The 27,197-nt window shown below is 35.3% G+C and overlaps 1 protein-coding gene and 2 long non-coding RNA genes across 4 annotated transcripts in view; 2 read left to right on the top strand and 1 right to left on the bottom strand.

The window, feature by feature from the left end:
- The first annotated feature begins 1,129 nt into the window (after positions 1-1,129).
- On the top strand, positions 1,130-9,646 carry LOC116292041 (uncharacterized). Of its 2 annotated transcripts, XM_089034322.1 has the most exons (4): positions 1,130-1,296; positions 1,595-1,668; positions 2,851-2,952; positions 9,228-9,646. In XM_089034322.1, the coding sequence occupies exons 1-4, from the start codon at positions 1,136-1,138 to the stop codon at positions 9,230-9,232; spliced, it is 342 nt and encodes a 113-aa protein (XP_088890448.1). In that variant the 5' UTR covers positions 1,130-1,135; the 3' UTR covers positions 9,233-9,646. The 2 variants fall into 2 exon arrangements, with proteins under 2 accessions (XP_088890448.1, XP_031555141.2); XM_031699281.2 differs by lacking the exon at positions 9,228-9,646 and having other exon boundaries at positions 2,851-3,026.
- LOC116287528 (uncharacterized) lies at positions 8,835-13,527 on the bottom strand. Its single transcript, XR_004196085.2, has 3 exons — positions 13,465-13,527; positions 12,842-13,122; positions 8,835-9,143 (listed from the first exon to the last, which is right to left on the bottom strand). It is a non-coding gene; the product is annotated as an uncharacterized LOC116287528 (long non-coding RNA).
- Positions 13,528-13,637: 110 nt separating this feature from the next.
- LOC148909311 (uncharacterized) overlaps positions 13,638-27,197 on the top strand; it is a 55,024-nt gene continuing 41,464 nt past the window's right edge. Inside the window, exons 1-2 of the long non-coding RNA XR_016120492.1 lie at positions 13,638-14,058; positions 19,472-19,549. This is a non-coding gene — a long non-coding RNA (uncharacterized LOC148909311). The remainder of the gene's footprint in view (positions 14,059-19,471; positions 19,550-27,197) is intronic.

Raw genomic sequence — 27,197 nt, forward strand, 5'->3', positions numbered from 1 at the left:
TCAAGTATAATTTACGGTGTGCGCACTCGAGGATGGACTAGTGGTTCCGGAGCGCTATACGCTCCAATATCAACTAACAAGAAGACTTTAAATAAATCTTCACAAAGAACTAGATCGCAGAGGAGAAAAACTTAAACATATGAAGTTGGAGGTCATGCAACCGAAAAATAGGAACAAACTGTTGTGATTATGTTAGTGAACTACTGTATCAAGCCTTTAATACCGTAAATCACCTTTTATCAGTACACGTGATTCTTTAGTTACGAAGGGGAAGGGGAGAGAGGGGGGCTTAACAAATTTATTCCTTTAAAAAGGATGATTAACGGTAATTCCTATCCCACCAAATCACTAATGTTCTATTGTTTTATTTTCGTATGACAACGTTCTTCCAAGTAGGTGTATTCACTTTTACACTATATGGCATTTAGCTATGAAGCACACACCCAAGGATGACTATTTTATTACCACATGGATTGAAACTATTCGTAATTTTTTTTCCAGTTTTACTATGTTTTTACGATGTATTTAAATTATTACTTCGTGTTTTGCCTGCCTACAAATACACGAACGAGCTGACTAATGTACAGTGAAATCGCAATATCTTCATACTCCTAAATTTCTTGTAGTATTTGGGTAATGTGGCTTTCATTGTCTATTTCATATTCAATCAAGATATTCAATCAAGACTCAGTGCTTGCAGTAAGTAGAACATAAAATTCTAAATCAACATCTAGCAAGCAAACTCATAATTTTTTCACACTCATATTCCATTCATTGCTAGTAAGCGTTAAGCGAGTTAACCATACCCCTGAGTTGAGAGTAACAAAGAGCCAAGTTCTTTCTTAACTCTCTATGATACATTCACAAACAAAGTATCTGATACAAAGATATCGAACAGAACAGCAGAAGACAAACTACAATGTGATGTTGTTTTTGCCAGCATACTTCAACTCTTTCCACTGCAAGGAGTTGGGGGCTTTCCTGCGCTTACAAGCACATCAAACTGTTGCTTAAGCAAGCGCAAAACATCCTTTTTAGTAGCAAAACAAACATCCAAACAAAGCCTAATGCAGGCAAAACACAGCAAACCCAAAAGGAAGACAACAAACCCCGCAAAGGATCACGGGAATCCAACATGGCCATCGGCATGGACTCCCCCACCAAACCAAATATATATAAGTCTTTGACCAACTCCCAATTCGCTCGCCGCCTTCCCTACCCCTATTCCGTGGCCCACTCAACTTTCATTGCTGTTGGTCAAACACTCATTCATCATCGAGGATCCCTACTTCACAGGTAACACAAACCGCTCTTTCCTAATAACCTCCTATTTTGGACGATCTTTTCCCAATCATTTCTTTCAAAATACCTTCCCCGTGTTACCTGCAGTAGGCGTTCACACATTTCTTCGTGTCAACGCGGTTTTAAACCATCATTAGGCTTCATGATGCCTTCAGGTTCCTCAATGTGAACCTTCCCTTCCCTTGTCTTGGCGGCCGAGACAGCCTCGTTTCCCTTTTCCTCATTAAATGCAAATCACATGCATCCATCTTCCATACATATCATTATTCACTTCTTCCTTATCTCCCTTTAGTATAGTACTTTCTTTTCAACTCACCCACCTCCTTCGCAGCCAGCCAGCCAGCCAGCCACCAACTATCTTTCAAGGTAAATCATTCTTACTTTCAATACCACTCTTATGATAAACATCTTTCAACCTTCCATTAACAAACACTTTCATCTGTACAGCAATGTTATATTTCCATGGCCTATTCACGCCATATCCCAAAGTGCACAAAATATACTATTCTACTATTTTCCTTACATTTTCTATATTTCTTTGATCATGGCTTCATTATCTTTATTTCTTATACTAAACTAAACACCAACTTTTCTCTCTCTTTTTCATTTTCTCCTGACGAAATATCTTCATGTACTCCATCTCCCTTGACTCTACTTTTATTTTAACATGCCATAAGTATTTTTTACATCGATTATTTCGTGATTTTCATTCTTGTGATTTTTTGTTCTGTATTTATTCTATATATTTCTTAGGTATTTTTCTTTTTTGCTTGTCTTACTACTTTAATATCAAAATGATCATACCATACTAGCACATGCACAGATATATTTCACAATTAACTCTCTTAGATAACCTTCTTGTCATTCATTTTTTCTAAATTAGCAAAGCCATTTTGCTTTGACTGTTGGGGTTTGTACCCTTCCCCTCCCCATCCTCCTCATTTATAACAATACTATATTTTTTCTAATTTCATAAAGTTTACTGCCCTCATACTTTTTACTATGTTGCTACCATGCTGCATTGCATTCTGTGCTTGTCTTTTAAATATTTTGCTTTCAAATATCAATCTCACTCTATGTATATATGTACTTTTCTTTCTTTCTATTCTTATATATGATGCCTTTATCTTTCCATATGCTTAGACAGTATTATTTTTTAGTGAACTCTAACTACTGGTTGGTCTATCATCAATGCTGCTTTAAGATTGCATGACCTACTACTAGCCTATCAGTTATAAACTACCAGTAGCCAAATGTGGCGGCTTTTCAAATCAAATATGTTATACTTCACTACCATTCCAAAATTTATTTCTATCTATATCTTTTGCTGAATACTTTCCATTCCCATATTGGTCACTGTTAGTTCATAGCATTTTCAGGAACCAGGACTAATTGTTACACTTTATATGTAACTAACCTTTTCATCTGCTTCAATCATCCTTTCTTTTGAGTTTCATTTTTTCTTTTGTTACTAGATAAAAAATATCCATTAATTTTGCTAACCGCTCGGTTACAATACTTAATTTTTATCACACATTTTTCTTTCAGCTGTGCCCATAGCCATTATTTTTAAAAAACACCCCATGCCAAGGTCATCATTCTATATGGATTTTAAGACAAGCGATTCCTGCACACTTTTGTCATTGAAATGTATGTATATCTTTAATCTTCATAACTATTTCTCAGCATATTGAGTGCTATATCTTTAATTCCTGCCAACCTTTAACTTTTATTGAGCAGCACTTCTGGTAGTGCTTTTATGATAACCCTCATCAAATTCATATTTATAATAGTTTTCTTGATTTCACTTCATAACTGACCCAATAACATTTCCCAAAGTAGCCAAGATGCATTATTGCAGAAAAGCACTCGAGTACAGTTCCACTGTAGCAATGTAGTAGTCTTCAACATTACCACTGTTGCACTGTATCCTTGTACAACTGTAGAACTGTAGCAGTTAAGTTTTGTATTACTCTTTAACTGTATCACTGTAGCTCTGTACCACAAGTTGCCACTGTCTTACCCTAGTACTGTAGCACTACAATCTAGTGCTACCATTAATGCTACAGTACTACTGTGCTAAAGTACTACCACAGTGCTATACTCCAATAACCCAACCTGACTACATTGTCTAATTATACCAATTACATCTTTTTGCTTAAATCAAGAATACTCTTCTAAATACTTATAGCATAGTAGTAATAAATTATGCATTCAGTGTGTGTAATGAAATAGAGAGAATAAGAGAAAAATATCAAATGCCCTAGGCGGGAACCGAATCTGAAGTTGGGTTCGATTCCCGCAAAGGGCATTTGATATTTTTCTCTTATTCTCTCTTCTAACTAATTAATGAACTATGAAGCACTTTTCATCTTTCTAAAATGGTTTCACTTTGTAGTTCAAATTTTTATAGTCCCTAGCTCCCCTTCAAAAATATGTAACATGATATCTTTTTTCATAATGACATGCGAGATAAAAGGTCTTAACCTGTATGGATGGCCTAAGCAGCTTAGCTAACTAATTATATATGAATTAATTACCAATTTTCAGTCAATTATCAAACAAACACATACACCTTTATTTCAGGGCATAAGATAATACAAAATAATAATGTCATTCGCAATAAATCAATGTTAAGACATGTTGGAACAGTAAAATATAGAGGCTGGACAAATACTTTTCATTGTTAAAATATTTCATAATCTAATTCTTTAGGAAATCTTTCAATTATTTCTAATTTTGGAGGCCTTTTTTATATTTACTTTTTCATTACCTTGCGAACTGAATCCCAAGCTTAAACACCATCCATTTTTGTAATCACGCAATCTTTTGTCAAATTTTCCATTTTTTATTCAAGCTTTCAGAATACAGTCAGAATATATTTTTAGTTTTAGACAACGAATGCATTGTTTTTGTGTGTGTAAGCTTTGTTACTATCTTTTACATGAACATAACTTTGTATGAACTGAGGCATAATTCCACAGACCTCAAAATAATTACAGTTGACGTCATAAAAGATGTGGCTTTAAAGGCCTGAGCACAAAATAGGAATATAAATTTCAGTGATAGAGGACCATACATTTCTTATATCATATTTTTGCCCACATGTGTATACATTCAATTGAAGAATCGTTGTCGGGTTCAGAAACATCTTCTACCTTTTCATGCTAGAATGACCTTTTATAATGCCTTGGTCCAGCCTTTCTTAGATTATGGCTGCACTTTATGGGGAAATAGTAGTGATCAAAACTTAGAAAGGCTACATAAAGTAACTAAACAGTTTCTAAGAGCTATTTTGGATATTAAAAGACCTAGGGACATATCATCAACTGAGCTTTTCACTAAACTTAATGTTAAAACTATATGGCAGCGCATTAATTATTTTAAATCTTGTCTAGTTTTTAAATCGTTAAATAATGTAGCTCCTCAATACATGAATGACATGTTCTGTTATGTCAAAGACGTTCATAATAGAAATACACGTAGTTCTATAAATGACAATTTATATATTCCAAATGCTCATAAGAAATCACTTAGGGTTACTGGCTCATTACTGTGGAATTCTTTAGATTTAGAAACACGCAATTCACTCTCCCTTAAGGAGTTCCGAAAGAAATATTGGAGCAGCAGGTCTGCCACATGATCATAATTTTAAATTCTTCTTTAGTTATTTAATTTTTAATCTATTTGGTTAATTTCAATTTTTACATTTCTGTGCATTGGACTGCAGGGCAGTCCCTACTTTTTTGGGGACCGTCCATTGGGGCGAGTTCAGCACTCGATTGAGTGTGGCCTCGTTCCTGCGGATGGTTTGTGGGAGGGTGGGGACTGTTTTGCAGCCTATTTGCACATGGATTTTTTATGGGGGTAGGATTAAGGGCTGGTATGGGATTTTATATATTCACTTTATACTTAATATTTATATTTATGAGTAAATAGTAATTTACTGGGGTTGGGTCAGGGTTACGGTTGCTTTTTGGGATGATATTTAATCTACTAGATATTTTATAAATATATATTATTAGCTTGCTTTTACATTGTATTTTATATCTTTAGGAAGGCATTTTGTAAACCAGTCTATGACTGAAAGTTTAAACCTTCGTTAAATAAAGCTTTTATTATTATTATTATTATTAGTATATGAATTTTTCCAACTGACCTAAATTAGTGACGTATGAATGACGTCACTGCAAAATTAAGCCGTCCTGATGGCTGTGGAAATTGACCAGCCCAGAAAAATATCAAAACTATTACATGTAATGTTACTGTTATCAACCTGTTATTACCAAGGTTTTTTTTAATTTGCTGGCCTGGAAATCTATAGTTTCAAGAGAAGTTACACATCTGTATGATGTCTCAATTCTGATTAGCTACCATTTTTCTCATATCAGCTCCTTATTTATTTATATAAAAAAAGATCACCTACTTATTCATGTGCACTATCATATAAAATATATCACATATATTTCTTTATCCTGCCATTTTTTTTGGTATATCGCTGCCAGGGTTTCTTTACATCATCTATGGTCCTTTTACCTCCTTCTCTTTTTTGCACTATTATGTACACAGACATGATTATTATTTAAGGGGTCATATGAGCCACTTCAACCCATTACCTCCAATCACACAAAATACACTGTTACTGAACCAAGCTAACCGGGTGGCAGTTGCGATCTCATCTTATGTACATTTATGCCCCTCTAAGCTTTCATCTTATATCATATCAATTTATACTTCACTACAGTAACATTTTATGTCATATAACTTTATTATGTTTTTATAGTGTCTGGGCCCGGTTGTACAAAGGGATGATAGCACTATCCTAAGAATAAATCCTTATCCAGTGGATAAGTCGATGCTGTTATCCCATACATTTATATACTATATGAGATTTATTCATCCGATAGTGCTATCCAGGCTTCGTACAACCGGGACCTGAGCAAGGGAGGAATGAGTAGGAGACAGTGAGACATGGTTAATGGCAGTGGACATAAGGGATTTATAAGGAATAGTCAGGGATTAGTGGATGGGAAATACCTGTATAAACTCCTTTGCATGACCTTTCTTCCCACACCATCACCCCTGCATAGGTTCATCTATATGTACAGTACCTTTATCTGATTCCCTATTCAAATTTTGCTGTTAGGTAACACCAGTTAGTACAAGGGAAACTGATTTGTTAAAACACAGTGTTGGCTTAATTTGTGGCTAAGAATGCTATATATAATTATCTGGGGTAATACATTAACTATTTTTAATCATTTTTTAAAAATTTGTCTAACAATTAACCAAAATATTGGATTTTTTCTACATATTACAAAGACTAAATTTTGCTTCACAAAACTATGTTACTTCTTATGTGCTTAAGTACAATTTGCTATATATACAATAAATGAAACCATAATTAGTGTTTACAAAAATCACACCTTTCAAATGCAATATTGGTTGTGGATAACAACTGCAATGAAAAAATCCCTGTATTGGGTAGTAATGTTACATTACAAAAATTAAATGTCATATATCTATCTGTAATAATAGAGAGACAGTGTAATGTGTATTATCTTTGCATATAGACATATAAAAATCCACAGTAGAGCAAAAGTTGGTCGACCTAGATTAACAACATGCCAATGTGCACAGGAAGGGAAAACTGCAATACGCATGGAATTAGCATAATTGTTTGTCTTCCCATGCTCCCCTTTGGTCTTAGCTTTGATGATATAACCTTTTTTTGGACCCCACAACGTTTTTTCAATTAGGTGTATATATGACATTTATTTTAATATAGTAACTTTTCTGATTGATACAGGGGTTTTTGCCTTGTTGTTTGATAGCGATAACCAAGATTCCATTCCAATTAAATAAATCCTTCGAACAATTATTTGTGTTCTATTTCTGGAAATTTCCATTTACGGGAATGAGGTTTTTTTCAATATTTTACCAAACCACCAACCCAATAATAATTTAGATATGTCCAAGCGCTGCACAGATAGCATACACTCAAAAATGATATGATCACCATCAGTGCATCAAGCTGGTGGTATCTGTTTTTTCAACACCCAAATGACTGTCGCCCCCTGTTAACTGCTTTGAAGTTTGCTTCCTTTCAATAACAAATTGTTGTTTTTCAGGTACTCTTTTTCAGTGTTGTCATGTCAAACAATTAACTGTGTATTACACTGCTAGGTGTGTAATGTGGCCAAATAATAATTATTTTACTCCTGCAGCTGTATTTTTCCTGCCCAACAATGCTGTAATTAGTGCTCTTAATATTTCAAAAATTTAATTTACCACCTCCCCTCATGGGAAAATCTCATTTTCTATTTTCCTGCCCTTTCAGACTTTGGTTTCAGTTTATCTCTTCAATCTACTAATCATTGCTAAATATAGAACAACCTATGTAATAATTTTGGTCCTTTTACATATATTTTCTAATGAGGTTTTTGTGAAATACCTTTAGACTTTAACCTACCATGATTTTCAATTTTATGATTGATTGAGCTTTATTACCATAATTTCAAAGTTTATTTACAAGATAATATTAAAACAGGTATTGGTGATAGCTGCTCAGAATAGATAGACTAATCGAGCTGAGTAGCTGAGACTAATGGGGCTGAGTGGCTGAATAGCTGTCATTAGCAATTATTCCTCAAGCCCAAATGCTTGTGAGTTCATAGCACGTGAAGCTGATGACAGTCACAGGACCTATTGTTTTAGTCAAATCCAACTTGTCTCCCAATATATTCATGCTAACTAGCCTTGAATTACAATTACATTTAATGTTTTCCTTTTCAAAGCTGGGACTTTTTACTACTAGTAGGCTATAACTTTTAACCCAGTAGGTCATCCAATCACAAAGCAGCATTGTTAGACCACTAGAGTGACCACAGTAAATCCGTGAAACACTAATTACTAAATAGTGCAAAATAGTGCTAGTTTAACGATAGAAAAGAATGGAATTTGCATGAAATTGTGCTAGTTAGTATTACATGAAGATATAGAAATATAGATAAGTTATAGTGCTTGGGAATGAGGTTATTCCGGGCAAAGCCCTTGGAATTAAATTCGGAAAAATTAATTTCCGACCTAGCCGGGAATCGAACCCACAACCTTCGGAATTGTACTACCGATACTAGCGAGGTCGGAAATTAATTTTTCCGAATTTAATTCCAAGGCCTTTCGCCCGGAATAACCTCGTTCCCAAGCACTATAACTTTTCTATATTTCTATATCTTCATGTATTTCATAAGTGCTACGGGGTCCACATATTCTCATCTATTTAGTATTACTAAAGTTTCACAGATTTACTGTGCTCACTCTACTTGCATTTGCTTAAAAAACAATACTCATTATCCTAACATGTATGACAAATGTTTATGTTGAATATTGTAGAAATACTGGTTTTAAGGCCTGGGCTTGCATTCATTTTATGTGTTTTTTTATTGGTTTAAAACCAGAAAAGGCTAATATTGGATGGGGGGGGGGGGGGGGGGGGGGGAAGGGGTTAGGGATAGGAGGATAAATAGACTAGGAAAGATAAACCTTTCATTTATTTCCAATCTCTTCCTAGTGTATCAAAAATGAACATGAACTACTATAACTTCACTTATAACCAGGGGGTGAGGGCTTTTTAACTGGAAGGATGTTTGCATGAAGCAAGTTACAACCAGGATATTTTTGTTTATATAAATTCCCTTCTTGGTTTCTAAGACCAGAATCATTATGAAATTAAAGTTTTGTAAAAGCTTGTTCACAGTGTACATGAAAACATGGATTAATGTTACTTATTTTGCTATGTTGGTCTTTGCTTGTGAAATGCAATTATTCTTGTGTACACATCTCTGAAATAAAAATCAGATTGTGAAATATTAACATTCATTGAGATGTATCTTAACACAAATAACTTTCATTTCATTTTTTTCTAGGTTAACGCATGCCATGGTATGGAATGAAGGTAATGCAATTTTTTAAAAATTTGTCTTCTGTAGTTCCAGAAAATTTCCACACCCCACCATGGAGGGAATTTTAAAAAGGTTCCCTAACCCCTCTACAATTTCCAATTTTGTTCCATACCGACCTTGTAAATTTGTTTTATCCCTGGACCCCCAAACCCCTGGGAATTTCTCATTTTTTCCATGCTGGGGTATGGATGTTTTTTGGAAACCACAAATTGAAAAATAAAGGTCCTGACATTACAATATTTCATATAATAATGATGTCTGTGTGAGCAGACATTGCAGCCCTGAACAAGGGAATATATCTTAAGCAGGGGCACTGAACCCAAAATTTGACTTTTTTTCTCACAATGGCAAAGTCTTCTTATTACAGCTAACACTTCTCAAGCTTATCCCTTAGGTTCCATTAATGGATTCTTTATTCAAATGCTGAACATTTTTATCTTTTTTGATAATACCATTCATAATAACAATAAAATCAAAACTTGAATTCTGATTGCATTATGGCATTCCTTATATGGAATATTGCAATCAGAATGTGAGTTAAGAATTGGTTATTATTTTGAATCTTGAGGCTTTGTATTCCAAGAAAGAATAATAAATTACAGTATTTTAATAATGAAACCATTCATGGAACCTACACGTAGGGCAGTAAGCTGTGTCGTTTTGACTGTAACAAATACACAATATAATTCTTTGATAAATACAAGCATTATGTAAAACTTTTACAGTCAAACCAGCTCATGCATTCTTATCAAGGTTCAAAGATTCATTTTATTATTGGAAGTTTGATTTTCATCCTGCTCTCAAGCTTGCTTTAATAAAACTAACATAAATTTCAATCCTATTGAGGTCTTTGCCTCAAAAAATCAAAATGTTCATTTGTTACAGGACTAGTTTTTCAACAAAACAATACACCACACAAATAACTTGTGTAAATCAAGCCTACAACTCATCTACGACAGACGTGAGCTTGTTGTATACGATAGTTGTAGGCAAAATTCATACCATCTTAACCTGGCCTTTAGGTGGGTTTATGGGCCTGATAGGATATATATTTGTATTAGGATATATATTAAGCATGGGTGGCCTAGTAGTGAGAGTGCTTGCCTCTCACGAAATGCAACCTGGGTTTGCGTCCCTATGAGCTTGGTGTCGTATGTGAGTTGAGTTCTTTCCCATGCTTCGAGGGTTTTTCAGGTTCTCTTGTTTTCCTCCCTCTGCAAAAACTAACTACTAAATTCTTTTTCGATCCTAGGAGATAATCATGATAGGGCTAACCTCAATATCTCCTTTCGCACTCACTGGTGCAAATAATTTTTTTAAAATGAAATATATTTTGTACTTCAGTTGTAATGTATCAAATTGAGCTGATCCTTGCAATATATCAAGCAACTTATGCAGCTACAAATGGAAAGGCTCAGAAAAAATTCTCCGTCTTGAATAGGATTTTATCCCATGCCCTGGCATGTGCCCTTCAGCTGCATAAAAAAGTAGCTATACAATACTCCATTTTAGAGTTTCATTCAGTGACCATGAATAATAGTTCCTAGCCGAGACTGGAGTTACTGCGCATGATAAACTGTAGTTTTCCTATGCGTGGAAATTCCAGCCTCAGCTAAAAACTATTATTTGTAACAGTAATGATGAAAAGGTAAATTATACACCGTGAAAAGATGAAAAAACTTACTGACGTTTCGGACGCTAGTCCTTCGTCCTAGTCCTCCGACGAAGGACTACTGTCCGAAATGTCAGTAAGTTTTTTCATCTTTTCACGGTGTATAATTTACCTTTTCATCATTACTGTTTCATTAGAAACACTGACGCAGCTCACACTAGTTTTTAGCTAGTTATATCTTTTCTAACTATTATTTGTGGTCACTGAATGGAACTGTAAAACAAAGTACTGTTGAAATAATTTTAGCTTGGCACAAATCTGTGAAGACCTTGATTAAGTTTTAATCCCAGCCCATTATTGAAATTTGTAATGTTCCTTTCTTTGAAGCAAGTTTCAAAGCAAGACGCTAATCAAACTTCCAATAATGAAAATGAATCTTTGAACCTTGATAGGAATGCATGAGCTGCTTTGAGTGTAATAATTAAAATATGAACTGAAAGAAAGCACAACCAATTGCTTGTATAAAAACCCATATTTCAAAATATGTTCATTCATTCTGTCTCTGACTAATCAGTAGGTGCTGAAACCTTAGACTTTTTGGTATCATACAGCAGTAAAGACCCCATTAGGTAAACATTATCTATATTTCATCCTGATATTTGAATAACACTAAACTTGTTTTTTGGCTCTATAATTGAAAGAAAAAAATTTATGACAGCTTGAACAATTAATTTATGATTGCTCATTAGCTGAAACCAACCATTTCAAATTCAGATTTCATTTCAGACAGGCTTTGTTTTGCCTAAATGGTTGTAGTGCCTGCCATTCATATCTCAATTGTTTTTATAGGAAATGATAATATTTAATAAAAAAAACTTGTTGGTGGAATATTTGCTTTTTTCTTATTTTGTCTAACTTTTCTGACATATGATATATAAACTTTTTGAAAAGCTCACTCCTTTTGTGCTATAGTACTACTGTGCCTCAGTCCTACGGCGTTTAAGTGCTACAGCGTTTAAGTGCTACAGCATTTAAGTGCTACAGTGCTACATGCTACAGTGCTATAGAGCTACTGTACAGTGCTAAAGTACTATAGTACAGTTTTACAGTACTACAGTCATGTAATTCTACAGTGCTTCAGTCCTACGGTAGTATGATATTACAGTACTACAGTGCTATACCATGCTTCAATGCTAAATTAAATAAATAAGTAAATATTGTAAATAAGTAAATACTAATAATAAAAAAATAAAAAAATAAGTAATTATTGTGCTACTTTGTTTCTATGCTAAGCTGGCAATTCCAATGCAGACATGACGCTACTTTATTTTTTCGGGTTATATACAAGGGCGGATCCAGGGGGGGGGGGGGGCAGAAAAAAACGATGCTTTTTTATATTGTTTGTTGTGTTGACGGATGAAACTCAATTAGCCCCCCTAAACTCAATTAGCCCCCCCCCCCCTAAAATTTTGGCTGCATCAGCCCTTGATATACCTGCCATGAAATATTGGCCAGCAATAACTGGTGTGCTGATGTACAGTACATCTACCAAAAGCATACTCAAGTGTTATTTATCAATTGCTTTGCTCAGAGGCTGATGCAGTAAATCAAAAAGCCACTGTAGAACAATAGTATTTTGCTGAGGTTCACTTCAATTGATAACTCCTTTTTAAGTAGTGAAAACTAGGGTAAAGCCGATTTTGCTATAATTTTCATTTGATAGAGGTTAATTGTGGTATTGAGAATTTATTGTTGAGCCCCTTTGTCACAGTTTAATAGTCCAAAAAGAATGAACAAATCTATTGTAAGTAATTTAAGCTTACTTTACAAACTACCATCGTCAATTTTACGCTCAGTTTAATACGGTACATTTTTCCTAACGACGTTTATTTTCGAATAGCCCGAACCTACAAGTACGAAATACTACCATATGTGGCACAAAGCTTTCATTTATAGTTCGTGGTACCTTTATTCCCAGCTTCGAAGATTAAGATTTCAGCTCCTCGTGCATTCAAAGTGTCCATAAGCTTGGTTTTCTTGAGTGCTTATACAGGTTTAATGTCCACTTAACGATCTGAACTGCGAAAACCTTTTTCAAACTCCTCACTATTTGAATTTCCATTTCCTCTAGCAGTTGAAATGCTTGTTTTCTTAGGCTTTTTTGCTAATATTTACGAGCCATTCTCCTTTCTTGTTTACAAATGGATGAATCAGTTGCATGTCCGGCTTGTAGAGTGCCGTCATTGCCTGTCAAAATTGGACCAATCAAATAGCTCTATGTCGCGTTATAAGCCAATCACAGCGCGCTCTTTTTGTAAACATAGCGAAATCGATCAGACTATAGCTAGCTATGTTCTGTTCGTTCTCTGATCAATCACTCCTGAAGCTGTAGAACACTTAACGGCTCGTTATTTCTGTATCTCTTTTCGTCTCCTACAGGTCCAGTCGTGTTTTATCAGAGAACTGAACATATCTAAACCTGATCTAATTGTTAATTCTTCGTTTGTTTCTACCGACAAAATACATTTCAATGACGTCCTAAACACCTTAGCTTACTGTATACTTTAATTACCAACTTGAAATACTTACACAACTCACGATAATTTCTTGACATGGCATTTTAGACGTACTTCGTGAACGAAAAAAATCCTTTTTTGAATGTAAACAAACCCTTCACCGAGGAGGCCATTTTGAATACATTAAAACCGCTTGTACCAAAATTCGAAGGCTCTTGTTTTATCATTTGGCGCGCAAAACGTGGAAGACGTTGAACAGATAGACCTTCAAAGTAGGAAAACATCATATAATTTGTCTTTAGCAGTCCTTCAATTCATTCTCGTTTTGATAAAGTATTCCATTACGCGTTAAGAGAACTGTCTTTTAAGACTAGAGATTAAAGTTATCGTCGGATTGGAGCGTAATTTTTGCTCGTGTTTCTTGTCGTTTGACCTTCGTTCCCAAAAACCAGCAAGGAAAAGCTTTTGATGAGTTTAACAGGACGACTTCTCCAACAGTTGCAACCACATTTTGGCGTTAACAACTCTTCAGTTCTTTAGCAACCCTCCCGACTAGTTTTGGTGCTCTTTTCCTTGAATATCATGCTTGTACGCCATGATCGTCGTCTGCAGTAATACTTCATGTCGTGGTCTTCTTGGCCGCCGTCTTGTTGGGCGAATAAAGATGGTAAGTCCTTTATATGTATGATTCCTGCTTCATTGAGTCTCTTTTCTAATGGCTGCGTCATCGAGTGCCATTGATTTATGTTCTACCCAAAAATCATATCTTCAGTATTTTGAAATCCTTCTTGTCAAACTTCACAGTTATTTTAAAACAGTAATGATAAAAAGGTAAATTAGACTGGTGGGCCGAACCCCATATCGTAAAGGTACGGGCATTTCTGTCTGATTTATGGCAACATACTTATTCTTGTTAATTAAAGTATGCTGATTTCGAAAAACCAATGTTGCCAAGTTGGATTTTAACGCTAAAGCTATGTTTTTAAGCATTTAAAATGTGACGTCAAGACTGAGCATGAAAACGAGGCTTTAAAGTATTTCATGCGTTGGCCTCTACAGGGACGACTCAAATGAACTTTTATACATCTCCAATGAAGCAAACAATCATTCTAAACAATATCAGATGCTTTTAGGCGGAAATGACAGGTCACGTGACAAATCGTGAATGGGGAAGTAAAAATTGTAATTCAATAAGTTACATCAAATTTTTTCAGCAGAATTGAAAAGTTTTAAACGTTTTTTGAAAGTATTGATACAATAACATCCTAAAACTTGTTTACTAAATAAATCAGACAATTACGTGACCCATGTCATTATAAGGAATTATCGATATGTCGTCTACACTTTAGCGCATATATTTCTACTTACCTGCTGTACCTAGTCCACCAGCTATTTTAATAAACATTGATGCATTCGTTACTTGTGGAATTTTTGCAACTACAAAGTCCAGTGCACACAATTTTTGACTTTCGACACTTGCATCGTTGTGTTGCACAGCCAGTCTTGCAATTATTGCAGGAGATTGACGCAAGCATTGGGAATCGGGTCCAAAGTCATAAGAACTGGTACCAGGTAGTCGTCTTTAATCGTCCATCCTGACTCCTCTGGTTGAGGTAATATTGGACGTGCAATGTGAGCTTGACGTCATATCATAGCTTGATAATGCACTCTCATTGTATGGTTCTTCAATGCGTCGCTCGTAGGCGGGAGCTTGTCTGGGGCCACAAATTTGGCAAATAAGTTAAAGTGAGCCATGTCAGTTGAATCTGCCTCTGTCTTGTATATCTTACACACAAATCTCTCCACACTGTTTAGTTCATGCAGTCCCAGCGCGTTCCCGCGCCTAGCGGAAGGAGGAGCTCAAAGTGTTCTTGAAAAACTTTCCATGCGTTCTTTTTTGAATGGCCACACAAAAAAGAGGTTTTATCACACCCAGTGATTGCATGGAATTGTAAAAGAGCATGCTCTGAAGCTGGAGGAAGGTTGTTAAATACCTCTTGTAAGGGGATATACTTCGGTTTCTTGGAGGTTCCAGCCCAAAGCCAGACTTTTGAAGTGATGTGTTCATTATGAGCCAAAAGAAGAAGTAGAACATCTGTATCCCGTGCCGATATGACAATATTGACCACTGTCCCTTCTTGGTGTATGGCATGCAAAACAAAACGAGTGTCTGCTTCTTCGTGAGTAGATCGCAAAGCTTCTACATTTTCTGTACTGTCAGAACATTGCACTTCTTCTTCATCATGAAACCCACCAGAAACTATAAGGGTTTTCTGTGGAGGTGCTTGTGCGATTAATTCTCCTGAAAGAAATCGAGCTAGATTGGCTTTGTTATCGCCAAGTGCAAGGAAGTTTGACCAGTTAGTAGGTAATGGCACGTTTCTTCCTTCAATCACTCTTCGAACTGAACGTGTGTTCTTTGAACGTCGAGCCCTTGTACAGGCTTTGATGGACATCTTTCTATATCTATCAAATAAAACGTCAACTTTTTCAAAGATAGACCCTGCCTTGGCGAGCACGACTCTAACAAAAGTGTCAGAGAAGTCACCAAATGTCTTTGCTTTTTCTGGCTTACCTATTGCTGCCACTAATGCAAAGCCATCGATCATCAACGCTGAACGTCCGTCTAGAGTAATAGAGGCTGGGCAACATATTATTTTGCATTTGATTACCTGCTAAGCGCACTCTCATCGCGTTGTTGAAGTGGGCAACATTAATAATTGCATTGCTAACACTAAAGGAACTAACACGAGATAAATGATCCTTAGGTTTTGACATAGCTGGCAAAACATGCACGAATTCCAATCCATGGGCGATACCAAACGATCGTCAATGTTCTTCCTAAGTTTAAAGGGATTACTGCTGCTACTTCTACTGTCAGCCAAGCGCTCAATTTTTCCTTTATGCGTAAAGTCGGAGTAACCTTTTTCTATGCCATACAACGTCAGGTGTATCAGATGGAGAGGATTGCGTGACACAGGAAATGCGCTCGATTGCTTCCTCGTATTTAGAGTCGCTGAGGTCATATCTAGCCTTTGCAGCTTCCTGTAATCTATTAAGGCCTCTTATAGTACCCCTTTGAAGATCTTCAACACTATCAGTTAAGCAAATGATGCATAATTCAGGCCCGTAGCTAGGATTTTTGTTTGGGGGGTGCTAATTTACAAAAAGTGGACAAACCATATACTTTATTTTTTAAGAGTCCCATAGGACGCATAGGTATAGATAAATTATTAAAGTAAAATTGATTTTTTTTTACTTAGTTTTACGTGAAAATATCATACCAGCCAAAATCTCACTTGCTTAAAAAGCGGACCTTTAGCTCGCGTGGTGGGGTGCGAACGCACCCCCTGCACCCCCCCTCCCCCCCCCCCTAGCTACGGGCCCGTAATTCTTGTTCAGAATACTCTTCTTTACGCTTACTGCATGACGCCATTTTCTATTCTGGACATAACCGCTGACCAAACGATAGCTAGTTTTTTTTAAGTACTCACTCTTTTATGTCTTATGTTAAATAAAGGGTAAAAGGGAATTATAAAGGATCTTAGCATTATCTAGTTGAGGCAGTATATTTTTATTTTTATTTTGACTATGAACACAACTGTATCTTCCAACACCATTACTTCCCCATTCAGCGATTTGTCACGTGACCTGTCATTTCCGCCTAAAAGCATCTGATATTGTTTAGAATGATTGTTTGCTTCATTGGAGATGTATAAAAGTTCATTTGAGTCGTCCCTGTAGAGGCCAACGCATGAAATACTTTAAAGCCTCGTTTTCATGCTCAGTCTTGACGTCACATTTTAAATGCTTAAAAACATAGCTTTAGCGTTAAAATCCAACTTGGCAACATTGGTTTTTGAAATCAGCATACTTTAATTAACAAGGATAAGTATGTTGCCATAAATCAGACAGAAATGCCCGTACCTTTACGATATGGGGTTCGGCCCACCAGTCTAAATTATACACCGTGAAAAGATGAAAACACTTACTGACGTTTCGGACGCTAGTCCTTCGTCGGAGTAAAAGAGAAAGAAGTGGTAGAAAGGAGTGTATATATGATAGAATAAGACAAAAGAAACCAATGAGAGCAAGGTAGGCAAGGAAACAAAAACAAACAATCAAAAGACAAAAGAAAAGGTTAGTTGAAAGTAAAGCGTTCATTAATCCCGTTGGGGCTAAGAGTGCCCAATAGGTGAATAAGCCGCATTTCTTTGGTCTCGCGACAATCATTGTTGCCGTTAATCAAAGAAAGACCGAAAACAATGAAGTCAGAAAGAGAATGGTTAGCTAGATTAAAATGGCGGGAAACTGGTTTGGTGGGATCATTATTGCAAATATCATAAAGATGATTGCAAATGCGATCACCAAGACGGCGGCCAGTCTCACCCACATACAAAAGATTACAGCGGGTACATCTATACAATATACAATATTGAATTTAATACAATATACAATAATGAACGCTTTACTTTCAACTAACCTTTTCTTTTGTCTTTTGATTGTTTGTTTTTGTTTCCTTGCCTACCTTGCTCTCATGGGTTTCTTTTGTCTTATTCTATCATATATACACTCCTTTCTACCACTTCTTTCTCTTTTACTCCGACGAAGGACTAGCGTCCGAAACGTCAGTAAGGTTTTTCATCTTTTCACGGTGTATAATTTACCTTTTTATCATTACTGTTTCATTAGAAACACCGACGCAGCTCACACTAGTTTTTAGCTAGTTACATCTAGTTATTTTAAAAGCTTATTACTCATTTATCATGTTCTTTCTAGCCACGATTACTTTTTCTGATTTGCTAACCTAGAAGTCCTTTACAAGCTTATTAAAAGCCCTTTGCAGTCCTTTTACTGCTTTGATTTAATTTATAAAAATATTTCCAAAAATCTGTTGATAGCTGCACGAATTGAAATCAACCATTTTGTGCCTTTGTAAACTGAGCCATCTTGTTGTCTAGCCACTGTGAAATTCCTTTAGACAAGTATTTAACTATGTTTTTGTCATCTTATAGTTATGTATTTATAAAATTTAGAAATGCATTTTAGCCAGTCCAGAAACAAAAAAAGAGTTTTTGTTATTTATTTGTTTTACCATTTACTGTTTTCGTCTTTTCACAATTAATTTTCTTTACTCGAAAAAAATATAAATTTCTACATTTCATTTATGATAAATTCGCCTTTCTTATCCTCCTAAATGCTCTAAAGCCATTATTAGTTTGCTTGGAGTGTTTTTCGTTCGTAGTTTTGACTTTTCTCTCTCAGGAACTTGAGCAAATCAGTTGGCTGTGGATTTTATTTTTTTCTACTAATATGAAAGGAGCTGATACCCTAGTAGTACAGTAGCCAATCAGAGCACATGATTGTTCATATCTAGTAGTTGTCTATGTAGTAATACACACTTAGTGTCTGGTTACGAGGGAAATAGTGTTGTTTTCCCGAGAGTCTACATGTTTCACAAGGCGAAGCTGAGGGAAACATCGAGACTTGAGGGAAAACAAACCAGACATGAAGTGTTTTGTTATATAGCAATTGAGAAATTATTGAGAAGTCAGTTTACGAAATAAGAACTTTATTTAGTAAGCTAAATGCATGAAAACTGACCATGATTTTACGAATACAACTCACATACGGTCTTGTATTTCTCTACCAAAAAGCGAGGAGAGTAGCAACAGCATTTTTAGTCCCCTTTTTTTCTTATTTTCCAAATCCTTTTTCTCAATAAAAGTCTGTAATCTTCCTGTAGAAACGCTGGAAAATATCTATTGTTTCCCATTAAGCTCCATTTTTACTGACAATTCAAGCAAAATATCTTCAAAATATTCTTATATATTCATTGAGTCTGAGGCAAATAATTATTTTAGTATTTATAGTACACTCAACAAAATTTATCAACTCTGATTGGTCGAGAGGAGTACAATTATAGCGTTAATTGTACTCCGTAGAAGTACCGAATTAAGTCGCTATTGCAACACGGCCAAAACATTTTCAAAACAATTATTTTCTATCATTTTGTACTTAAAAAATTTATAAATAAATTTTTAAAGACGTAAGAACTAATCTTTTTTTATGTATTTCAGTTGCACGATGGACTGAAAATCGGCCGCCAAATAGACAAAGATGAACGGCGTCGTTTCGCATTTTTTACTGAAAATTTGGTGAGTGAACTATGAACAAAAAATCGCACGATCTTCTCGTACAATTTGGAATTAATAGACACTCGTAATGTTTTGAAAGTTCTTTAATTGCACTCGCCTAAAGGCTCATGCAATTACAAGAACTTTCAAAACATTACTCGTGTCTATTATTTTCCAAATTGTACTCGAGATCGTGCAATTTCCTATACAAATACACGGGTGATTCTTTCAAAAAATGAAAATAAAAAAAAAAAAAATTTTTTTCCCCGTAACAGCAACAAAGCGGCTGGCTGCTATTTTGGATTATCGCTGGAGGTGACTATCGTGTGATAGTGTGAGTTTCTCAACCAATCTTTACTAAAGCAGCATAAAATGTAAATTGTGACTAATAGACAAGCCAGATTTCTTAAATTCACTTGTGCCAAAATAAATAATAAATAATTATTTTATAGCCAACTCAGCTGTAAGGCTTCTTTGGTGCATGAGTGCATGTATGACTAGAGTTTGTGGAATAGCTATTAATTATTTATTATTATGTGGAATAATTGTTTATTATTTATTTTGGCACAAGTGAATATATGAAAAAGGGTGAATTAACTGTTTTTTTATATTATAAAGGATCACTGTATCATGAGAAAATAACACTTTTTTATTCAATTTATAAAAAAACAATTCCAAAAACCTGTCTATAGCTGCACAAAATAATGGAATTCAACCATGTTGTGGCTTTGTACATATATTAAACTCTGTTTAAGTCATCTTAGTTATGTATTTGACAAATTGAGAAATGCTCTTCAGCTAGTCTATAATTAAAAAAAAATTTTCTTCTTATATACTTTAAAAATTATTATTTATTTTGTTGGTGTTTTTTGTTTGATTGTCAGAAAAGTATAAATTATTATTTTTTTGTCAGCTGCATTACTGGAATTTAACCATGTTTTTTTCAGCTGGTCTAGAAACAAATACCTTTTTTTTGTCATTAAGAGGAAATTTATTTCATTGACGAGCAATATTGGCAAGAAGCGCCAAAAACTAGACCTTCTTATGAGTTTTTATCCCAATATTTCGTTTTAGGTTAACACTCAAAACGTTTTTAAACAGTTAGGAACTGATGTACTATGATAAAATACTTGTTTGAAGCAGTATTTTCAATTGTACAAAGATGTTTTGTTGCATTTGTGTTATAATATAGCTTTGTCAGGCTTTTTTTATAGAAAATGTATGGGAAATAAGCAAATGAAGGCCTAAACCTCATTTTCGATTCAAATTTTTGCTTTCATTTAACACTTTGATTCCACTTTCATCGGTCATCTCCACTTCCAAACAAGTTAAACTTTCTGAATAACAAGATTTTAGCCTTGTACAACAGCCTTTCTTCAATAAGATAATTTTTGGCGCTCACCGGTTGAATACGAAGAGAATTCTCTCTTAATGAATGAAGAAATTGGTTTTATGGGTATTTAACTTTTCGTTTGTTTGTCTTTTCATGATTTACTTTTTTTGAGAAAAGTAGACATTTTTATGTTGAAATAATTGAAAGTTTGCCTTTCTTGTAACCAAATACTCTTAAAGTGCCTATAAACTTTATAGGATTATGATCAATTTTGAATTTCTGTATGTTGGAGATGAATAAACAAAAAATTTTTTTTCGATTGACTAAATATTCTCGGACATATAGCGCACTAAAGTACGTAGTTTTGCCACGCCCCATCAATTTGGACGGGATAAAGGGAACCTGGGACCAAGCAGTCTCGCTGAGTAATGACGTCACAACAAGAACGAATGTTTTGATAAGCAAAGATTCTTACTAGTTCTTCAGTTAGAATACTGCGCTTTTTGGTTGAGCTTGGAACGGCTAAAGTTTTATCGATTAGTTTCCTAGGTCAAACATGTAGTTATGACGTCACAAATGAAAGTTGTTAGGCTACGATTACACTGTTGTTACGCGCGAAAAGATGGCGGTTAATCAGAAAGGGCACACTTATCGTAAAGGTTCTCCTTTAGATCCCGATCTAAGAAGTCTGATTTTTGATGAAATATTGTTAAATGGTGGTCATCAAGCGACCGGTTATTTTCCTGGACAATTCTTGCAGATTGCTAACAAGTTTAGGGTCAGCAATTCAACCGTTAAGAGCTTATGGGAGATGTTTTGCAACCGAAATACTTTAGATCCACTTCCTAAAAAGGGAGGTAATCCAAGTCATTTGAACAATGGAGATCTTGTTCTTATAGAAGTACTGATAAATGCCAGCCCTACCATTACTCAAAAGGAACTTCTGAACGAGCTTCAGCAGTATGGTAACATTATTGGCGGCACATCTACGTCCGCTATTTCTAAAGCGCTATGTGAACGTATGCCAACCGGTAAAGCCTACTCGCGTAAAAAAGTCTCCTATGTTGCAGAAGAAAGATTTACAGCAGTAAATATGATTTACACACAGATGTTCATCAATTATCTCCATTCGAAAGACCCAAACAAACTTAAATTTTTCAACGAAGCAGGGCTAAATATTCCAGATTCCTACAAACGTGTTTATGGTCATGCGCCAAAAGGTGAAAGGTGTGTCGACTTTGTTAGATGTCATGAATCGCCTAATATAACGTTAAACCTTCTTGCGGGGATTGAAGGCATTAAGTACGCGAACATTGTTGATGGACCCTCCGACACGATACATTTTCTAAACTTCTGGGCAGAGGCCGCGCAAGCTAGCGACATCGTTACCGGTCGACCAGCCTTAGAGGTTGGCGACATTGTCATAATGGATAACTGTCCCACTCATCATAACGCTGGAGGTCAAGCTCTTGAAGATTTTCTAAGTGATTTAGGAATTGAATTGGTTTACTTGCCCACGTACTCACCGGACTTCAATCCAGTTGAACTTGTATTTTCTAAAATGAGAAATGTAATGCAATACAGATTGCAAAACAATGTTCATTTAAACTTGAAAGCATCGACATATGACGCTCTCAATTCAGTGGATTCGTCTGATATGGAAGGTTATTTTAGAGCTACATCGTACATATAACTAGTATATCTAATGTACAAACAACCACAGAAAGTAAATGATAAAATTTTATTACATAAAACTCAACAAGTATGGAACTTTACTAATGAAAATACGTTGCGTTTGCTGTCTATAAAATACACTCGTACACTGATCAACTTTTGACATCTTTCATAGTTGTTATGTATGTCAAAAATGTAAACAAGTTCGCTTATCCAAATGAGCAAACAGGAAATTTTAAATCAACTTTGAACTCTTATAGTTAGTCCTAGGTAAAACTTTTAATAATGTCAATGGATTCTTAATAAACTGATAATATTGTTCAGTACATGGAGTAGTAATAATTTTCATCAAGACAGTCTTTGTTCGGCTATGTGGGCCAGGAGGGCTAAACTTGTTCTTGGCTCTTCAGCAGCTTTAACAGACGACTTCGTTACTTTTGAGTCTTTATCTGCGGCTAAATTACTAGTACTAGTAGTAGAAACAGAGGACTTCTGTACTTGTTTAGAGTCATGGTCAGTGCTGTGATTGCTAATACCAGTAATCTGACTATCAAAACTTCCATATCTGCTTTCAATTTCAGCATACTGTAGAGTTTTGGCAAAATTATAGTCTTCTTCCTCCAGTGTCGATCGATAAGTTTTAAATGATGGGTAAGATCTTGATGCTGACAAATTCGAGTGAGCTGGAAACACTATTCCATGGTTTTCGAGAGTCTTCTTTTTGGGGTTTTTACCACTTAACAGTTTTTGTATGTCTGATCTTTTAGGAAGTTTACCATTACACTTTTGTTCTAAAATCACTGCGTGTTTGTTTATGAGGGACCAATTTTTGCATCCATTCACTATATACACAGAAGGGTTGCTCTCTATAAGATCCTCTTCGATTCTAGATGAGAAGGAATTACTTACTTTGGAGTAAGCAAGTTTTTTCCTCTTATAATTATCTTGAAGTTTCCTCACCTCATTCTCATGTTGGGCGATCTCAGTTTCTAGTTTTCTTTTTTGACCTTTTTCTTCAGGATGCCTTTCAATCATTCCACAAACCTTCGCACTTGAACACTGACCAAGATGACAATTTCTCTTCATGTGACCTTCGCGTAAATGGCATTGGCTACATACCGGTACGTTAGAATGAGTTTGAAGAGCCGCATTGATTTCTCTCTCCATTTCCTGGACCTCTTGTTTTTTTGCTTCTAGTTCCTGAATATTTTTAGCAATGTCATTCTCAAGATTTTTAAATAATCTTTCGAGAGGAGTACTAACTCTATCAGAAGCGGGTTGCACAGGCCGATTGATTGTTTGATACTGATAGCTGTGGTCTTCGAATGAATCTTTACTGCTAACGGTATGTTGCACAGTATTCATGTTTTGAAACTGATTTTGGTCGCTGAATGGATCACATTTGCTGGGCTCACTTGAGAAATTCAATCCTCTTCTCGAAGGAGCGGGATTTTCATGTCGTAAACTCGAGACATACAGCTGATCGGCACATTCCAAGGACTTCGAAATATGCACACACGGTGAATTTATCTCACTTGCTTTGACTTTGATTCTCTGATAATCACGGTCAGGTACTGGTTTAGCATTGTCCCACATATCTTTAAATCCGTTTTTCATCACCAACCTCCAAATTAATGAATGATCCTTCATCACGCTTACAACATCCACCATGAAATTGATAAACTTCTCGGGGACATATTCTACTTTTACTTGGAACATCTTTAAGAAAACTCTGAATGAAATACAGTTTCAGCGCCAAACAGGTCATCTAGTCGCAATGTCTACTTACTAGTAATTCGCCACAATTTCATTGATAGGTTGTGAAAATCAACCAATGAGAATCGATGCACTTGCTATTTGCCGACATAGCAACCGAGAGCTGGAGCCTTGACAACTTTTGGAAGTGACGTCTTAACTATAAGTTTTTCTTAGGAAACTAATCGATAAAACTTTAGCCGTTCCAAGCTCAACCGAAAAGCGCAGTATGAGAAAAAGCCGACTACATGTGTTGCTGGGTGCTCAAACGCCCCAGATTTTATGAAAGGTATATACTTGAATAAGATCCCATTTCATAGCGGCAAGCGCCCAGAAGCAAAGATGGATTGATTTTGTGAAGAGAAAGCAAGCAAATTTCAACCCCTCGGCTACCTCCGTCATATTTTCTACACACTTTCTACCAGAGGATTATAATCAGAGATTTGATTTTGTCTCGTAAAATTGTCCTCAGTTAGTTAAAGATGAGGCTGGGACTGTTGGCATCCCAAGGATTTATGTCTGCAACCATAAAGAGAAAACCAAACTGTCGGATCATAATCGCCAAAAAGTGTCGCTGGTCAAATCTCCAGGAATGTTTACTTGTCAGACTTGTTCGATAGTTCTAATTCTCTGATTTTGGTTTTCAAACTGTTTTAATTATCTATTTTCCAACGGTCTTAAAAGATGCCTTGCCTCCGTGTCTTCACCGAAAGAAGTTGAGTTGCCGGTGCGAGAATGAGCCGAACAACAACAACTATTTTTAATCTAATACAACATTTGGTGGCTAGTTGTAGTGAAAAGTATTCTTTATTTAAACATAACATATACTTTATTTGTTGTACCTAAATTGTGTCAGTAACAAGTATTATTGAACAAAATATTGACTAGTTTTATTATTGCATGCATCTTTCATAATATCTACAACATAGAATGATAGTAAAGTCAAACTTTATGACCCAAATTTACAAAACACTTCTTGAGGTTTTTTTTTTTTTTTGTAGGATCAGTGTTGATTCAGTAAGTCCTATTTTTAAGTAACTATAAAACTGGGGCCAGCTATAAACAATGAAAGAAACTAGCTTGGAACTATTTGACAGGATAAAACCCAAGTGTCATAAACTTCTTCATCAGAATATTCCCGTTCGGGATATCCATGAACGGCGTCGTCTAATTCTTCGTCCTCGATGTCGTAAATACTCTCATTCTCGTCGCTTGAATCAAAGTATTCATCAGCATTATCAATTGATTCCATCTTACAGCCTTTCTTTGACAACTGGTTAATTTCAAAGATACAAAGAGGCAAATAAAGCGACCAAAACAGGTAAAAACACTGGAAGGAACAGCCAAGCTCTACTTTGTTTTACTTATTGGAAGCCAAGTCGTTCTTGTTGTGACGTCATTCCACACAAACTAGGTACCAGACCACGCGATCCCGTCCAAATCGATGGGGCGTTGCAAAACTGCGTACTTTAGGGCCTTATATCTCTGAAAATATTTAGTCGATCGAAAAATTTTTTTTTGTTTATTCATCTCCAACACACAGAAAATCAAAATTGATCACAATCCTATAAAGGTTATAGGCACTTTAAGCCATTGTTAGTTCCCTTGGATGTGTTTTGTTTGGAGTGTTATTTGGTGTCTTTTTTCTCAAACCGTTTTGCAATGTATAAAATTTTTTTTTCAAAAACCTGTCAATAGCTGCAGGAGAGGCATTCAACCATGTTGTGACTTTGTAATCTGAGTCATCTTGTTGTCTAACCCAGCTGTTAAGTTGCTTTTGACATGTATTGATTTTTTCTGCTAGTTTATAATTAAAAAAGATTTTTTCTTGTGATTTACTTGAAAAATATGATGAATATTATGTTGTCTTTTTTGTCTTTTCAAGATTTTCTTTTTTTGAGAAAAGTAGAATGGTTTCTATGTTAAAATAATGAAAAATAGCTTTTCTCAAGGGTGAATAATTTGCCATTGTTAGTGCCTTGTTGTTTTTTGTTTCTTTGTGTTTTTTTCTCTCGGAAAGTTGAGCAAATTAGTCTATGGCCATTTCAAATTTTCTCTACTAATGGTACATGCATATGAGTCGATAGCCTAGTATTAGAGTAGCCAATTACGGCACACAATTGATCATATCCAGTAGTTGCCTATATAATAATTAATAGTTATTCCACGAACTCTAGCCATGCATTCCTTAGGTTATAGCCAAAGAAGCCTTACAGCTGAGTTGGCTATAAACTCAGTTACAATGACAAAGGGTGAATGAACTGTTTTTTATATATTATAAAGGATCACTGGATCATGAGAAAATAACCCCTTTTTATTCATTTCATAAAAAAGACATTTCCAAAAACCTGTGTATAGTTGCACAAATGGAATTCAACCTTGTGGCTTCGTAAAGGTATTGAACTCTGTTTTAGTCGAATTTGGAAAATGCTCTTCAGCTAGTCTATAATCAAAAAAGCCTTTTTCTTGTTATTTACTTTAAAAATATGATGTAATTTATAGGTGTTTTTCTTTCTTTTCATAGTTTTTGTTTTGTGAGATAAGTAGAAATTTCTATATTAAGATGATTTAAAATTTGCCTTTTTTAAGACAGAATAATTTTAAGCCATTGAAAGTTGCCTTCAATTTTTTTTGGCATGTTTTTTTGTTTTATCCTTCAGGCCTAAACAGTTCTTTATTCAGCTTGGTAACCCATAATATTGGTGATAGTGGTCAATTTGCCGTGTTTGTATCGTCAAACTTCCAATGTAATGAAATTGACACCAAACAAAATGACTGGCTACCCCTCTCCTAGCAATGCTGAAAGAAGGAAGTGCTCATGTGCCACCAATCATTTGTGAAAGCAACTTTGATAAATATTAAAGCAAAGTTTTACAAACATTTCCATGAAATTCAATATTAAGCATA

This window comes from Actinia tenebrosa, unplaced genomic scaffold, assembly GCF_029948245.1.
Source record: "Actinia tenebrosa isolate PJP-AT-01 unplaced genomic scaffold, QUT_ActTen_1.0 PGA_scaffold2__45_contigs__length_23673736, whole genome shotgun sequence".
Taxonomy (NCBI): domain Eukaryota; kingdom Metazoa; phylum Cnidaria; class Anthozoa; order Actiniaria; family Actiniidae; genus Actinia; species Actinia tenebrosa.

What these genes read in the sequence shown, in the direction of transcription:
- LOC116292041 (XM_031699281.2), top strand. Translation starts at nt 1,136, where the DNA reads ATGGCCATCGGCATGGACTCCCCCACCAAACCAAATATATATAAGTCT. An exon ending in CGAGGATCCCTACTTCACAG is followed by an intron (nt 1,297 to 1,594) that starts GTAACACAAACC and finishes ATCTCCCTTTAG; the next exon opens with TATAGTACTTTCTTTTCAAC. An exon ending in GCCACCAACTATCTTTCAAG is followed by an intron (nt 1,669 to 2,850) that starts GTAAATCATTCT and finishes TTTTTCTTTCAG; the next exon opens with CTGTGCCCATAGCCATTATT.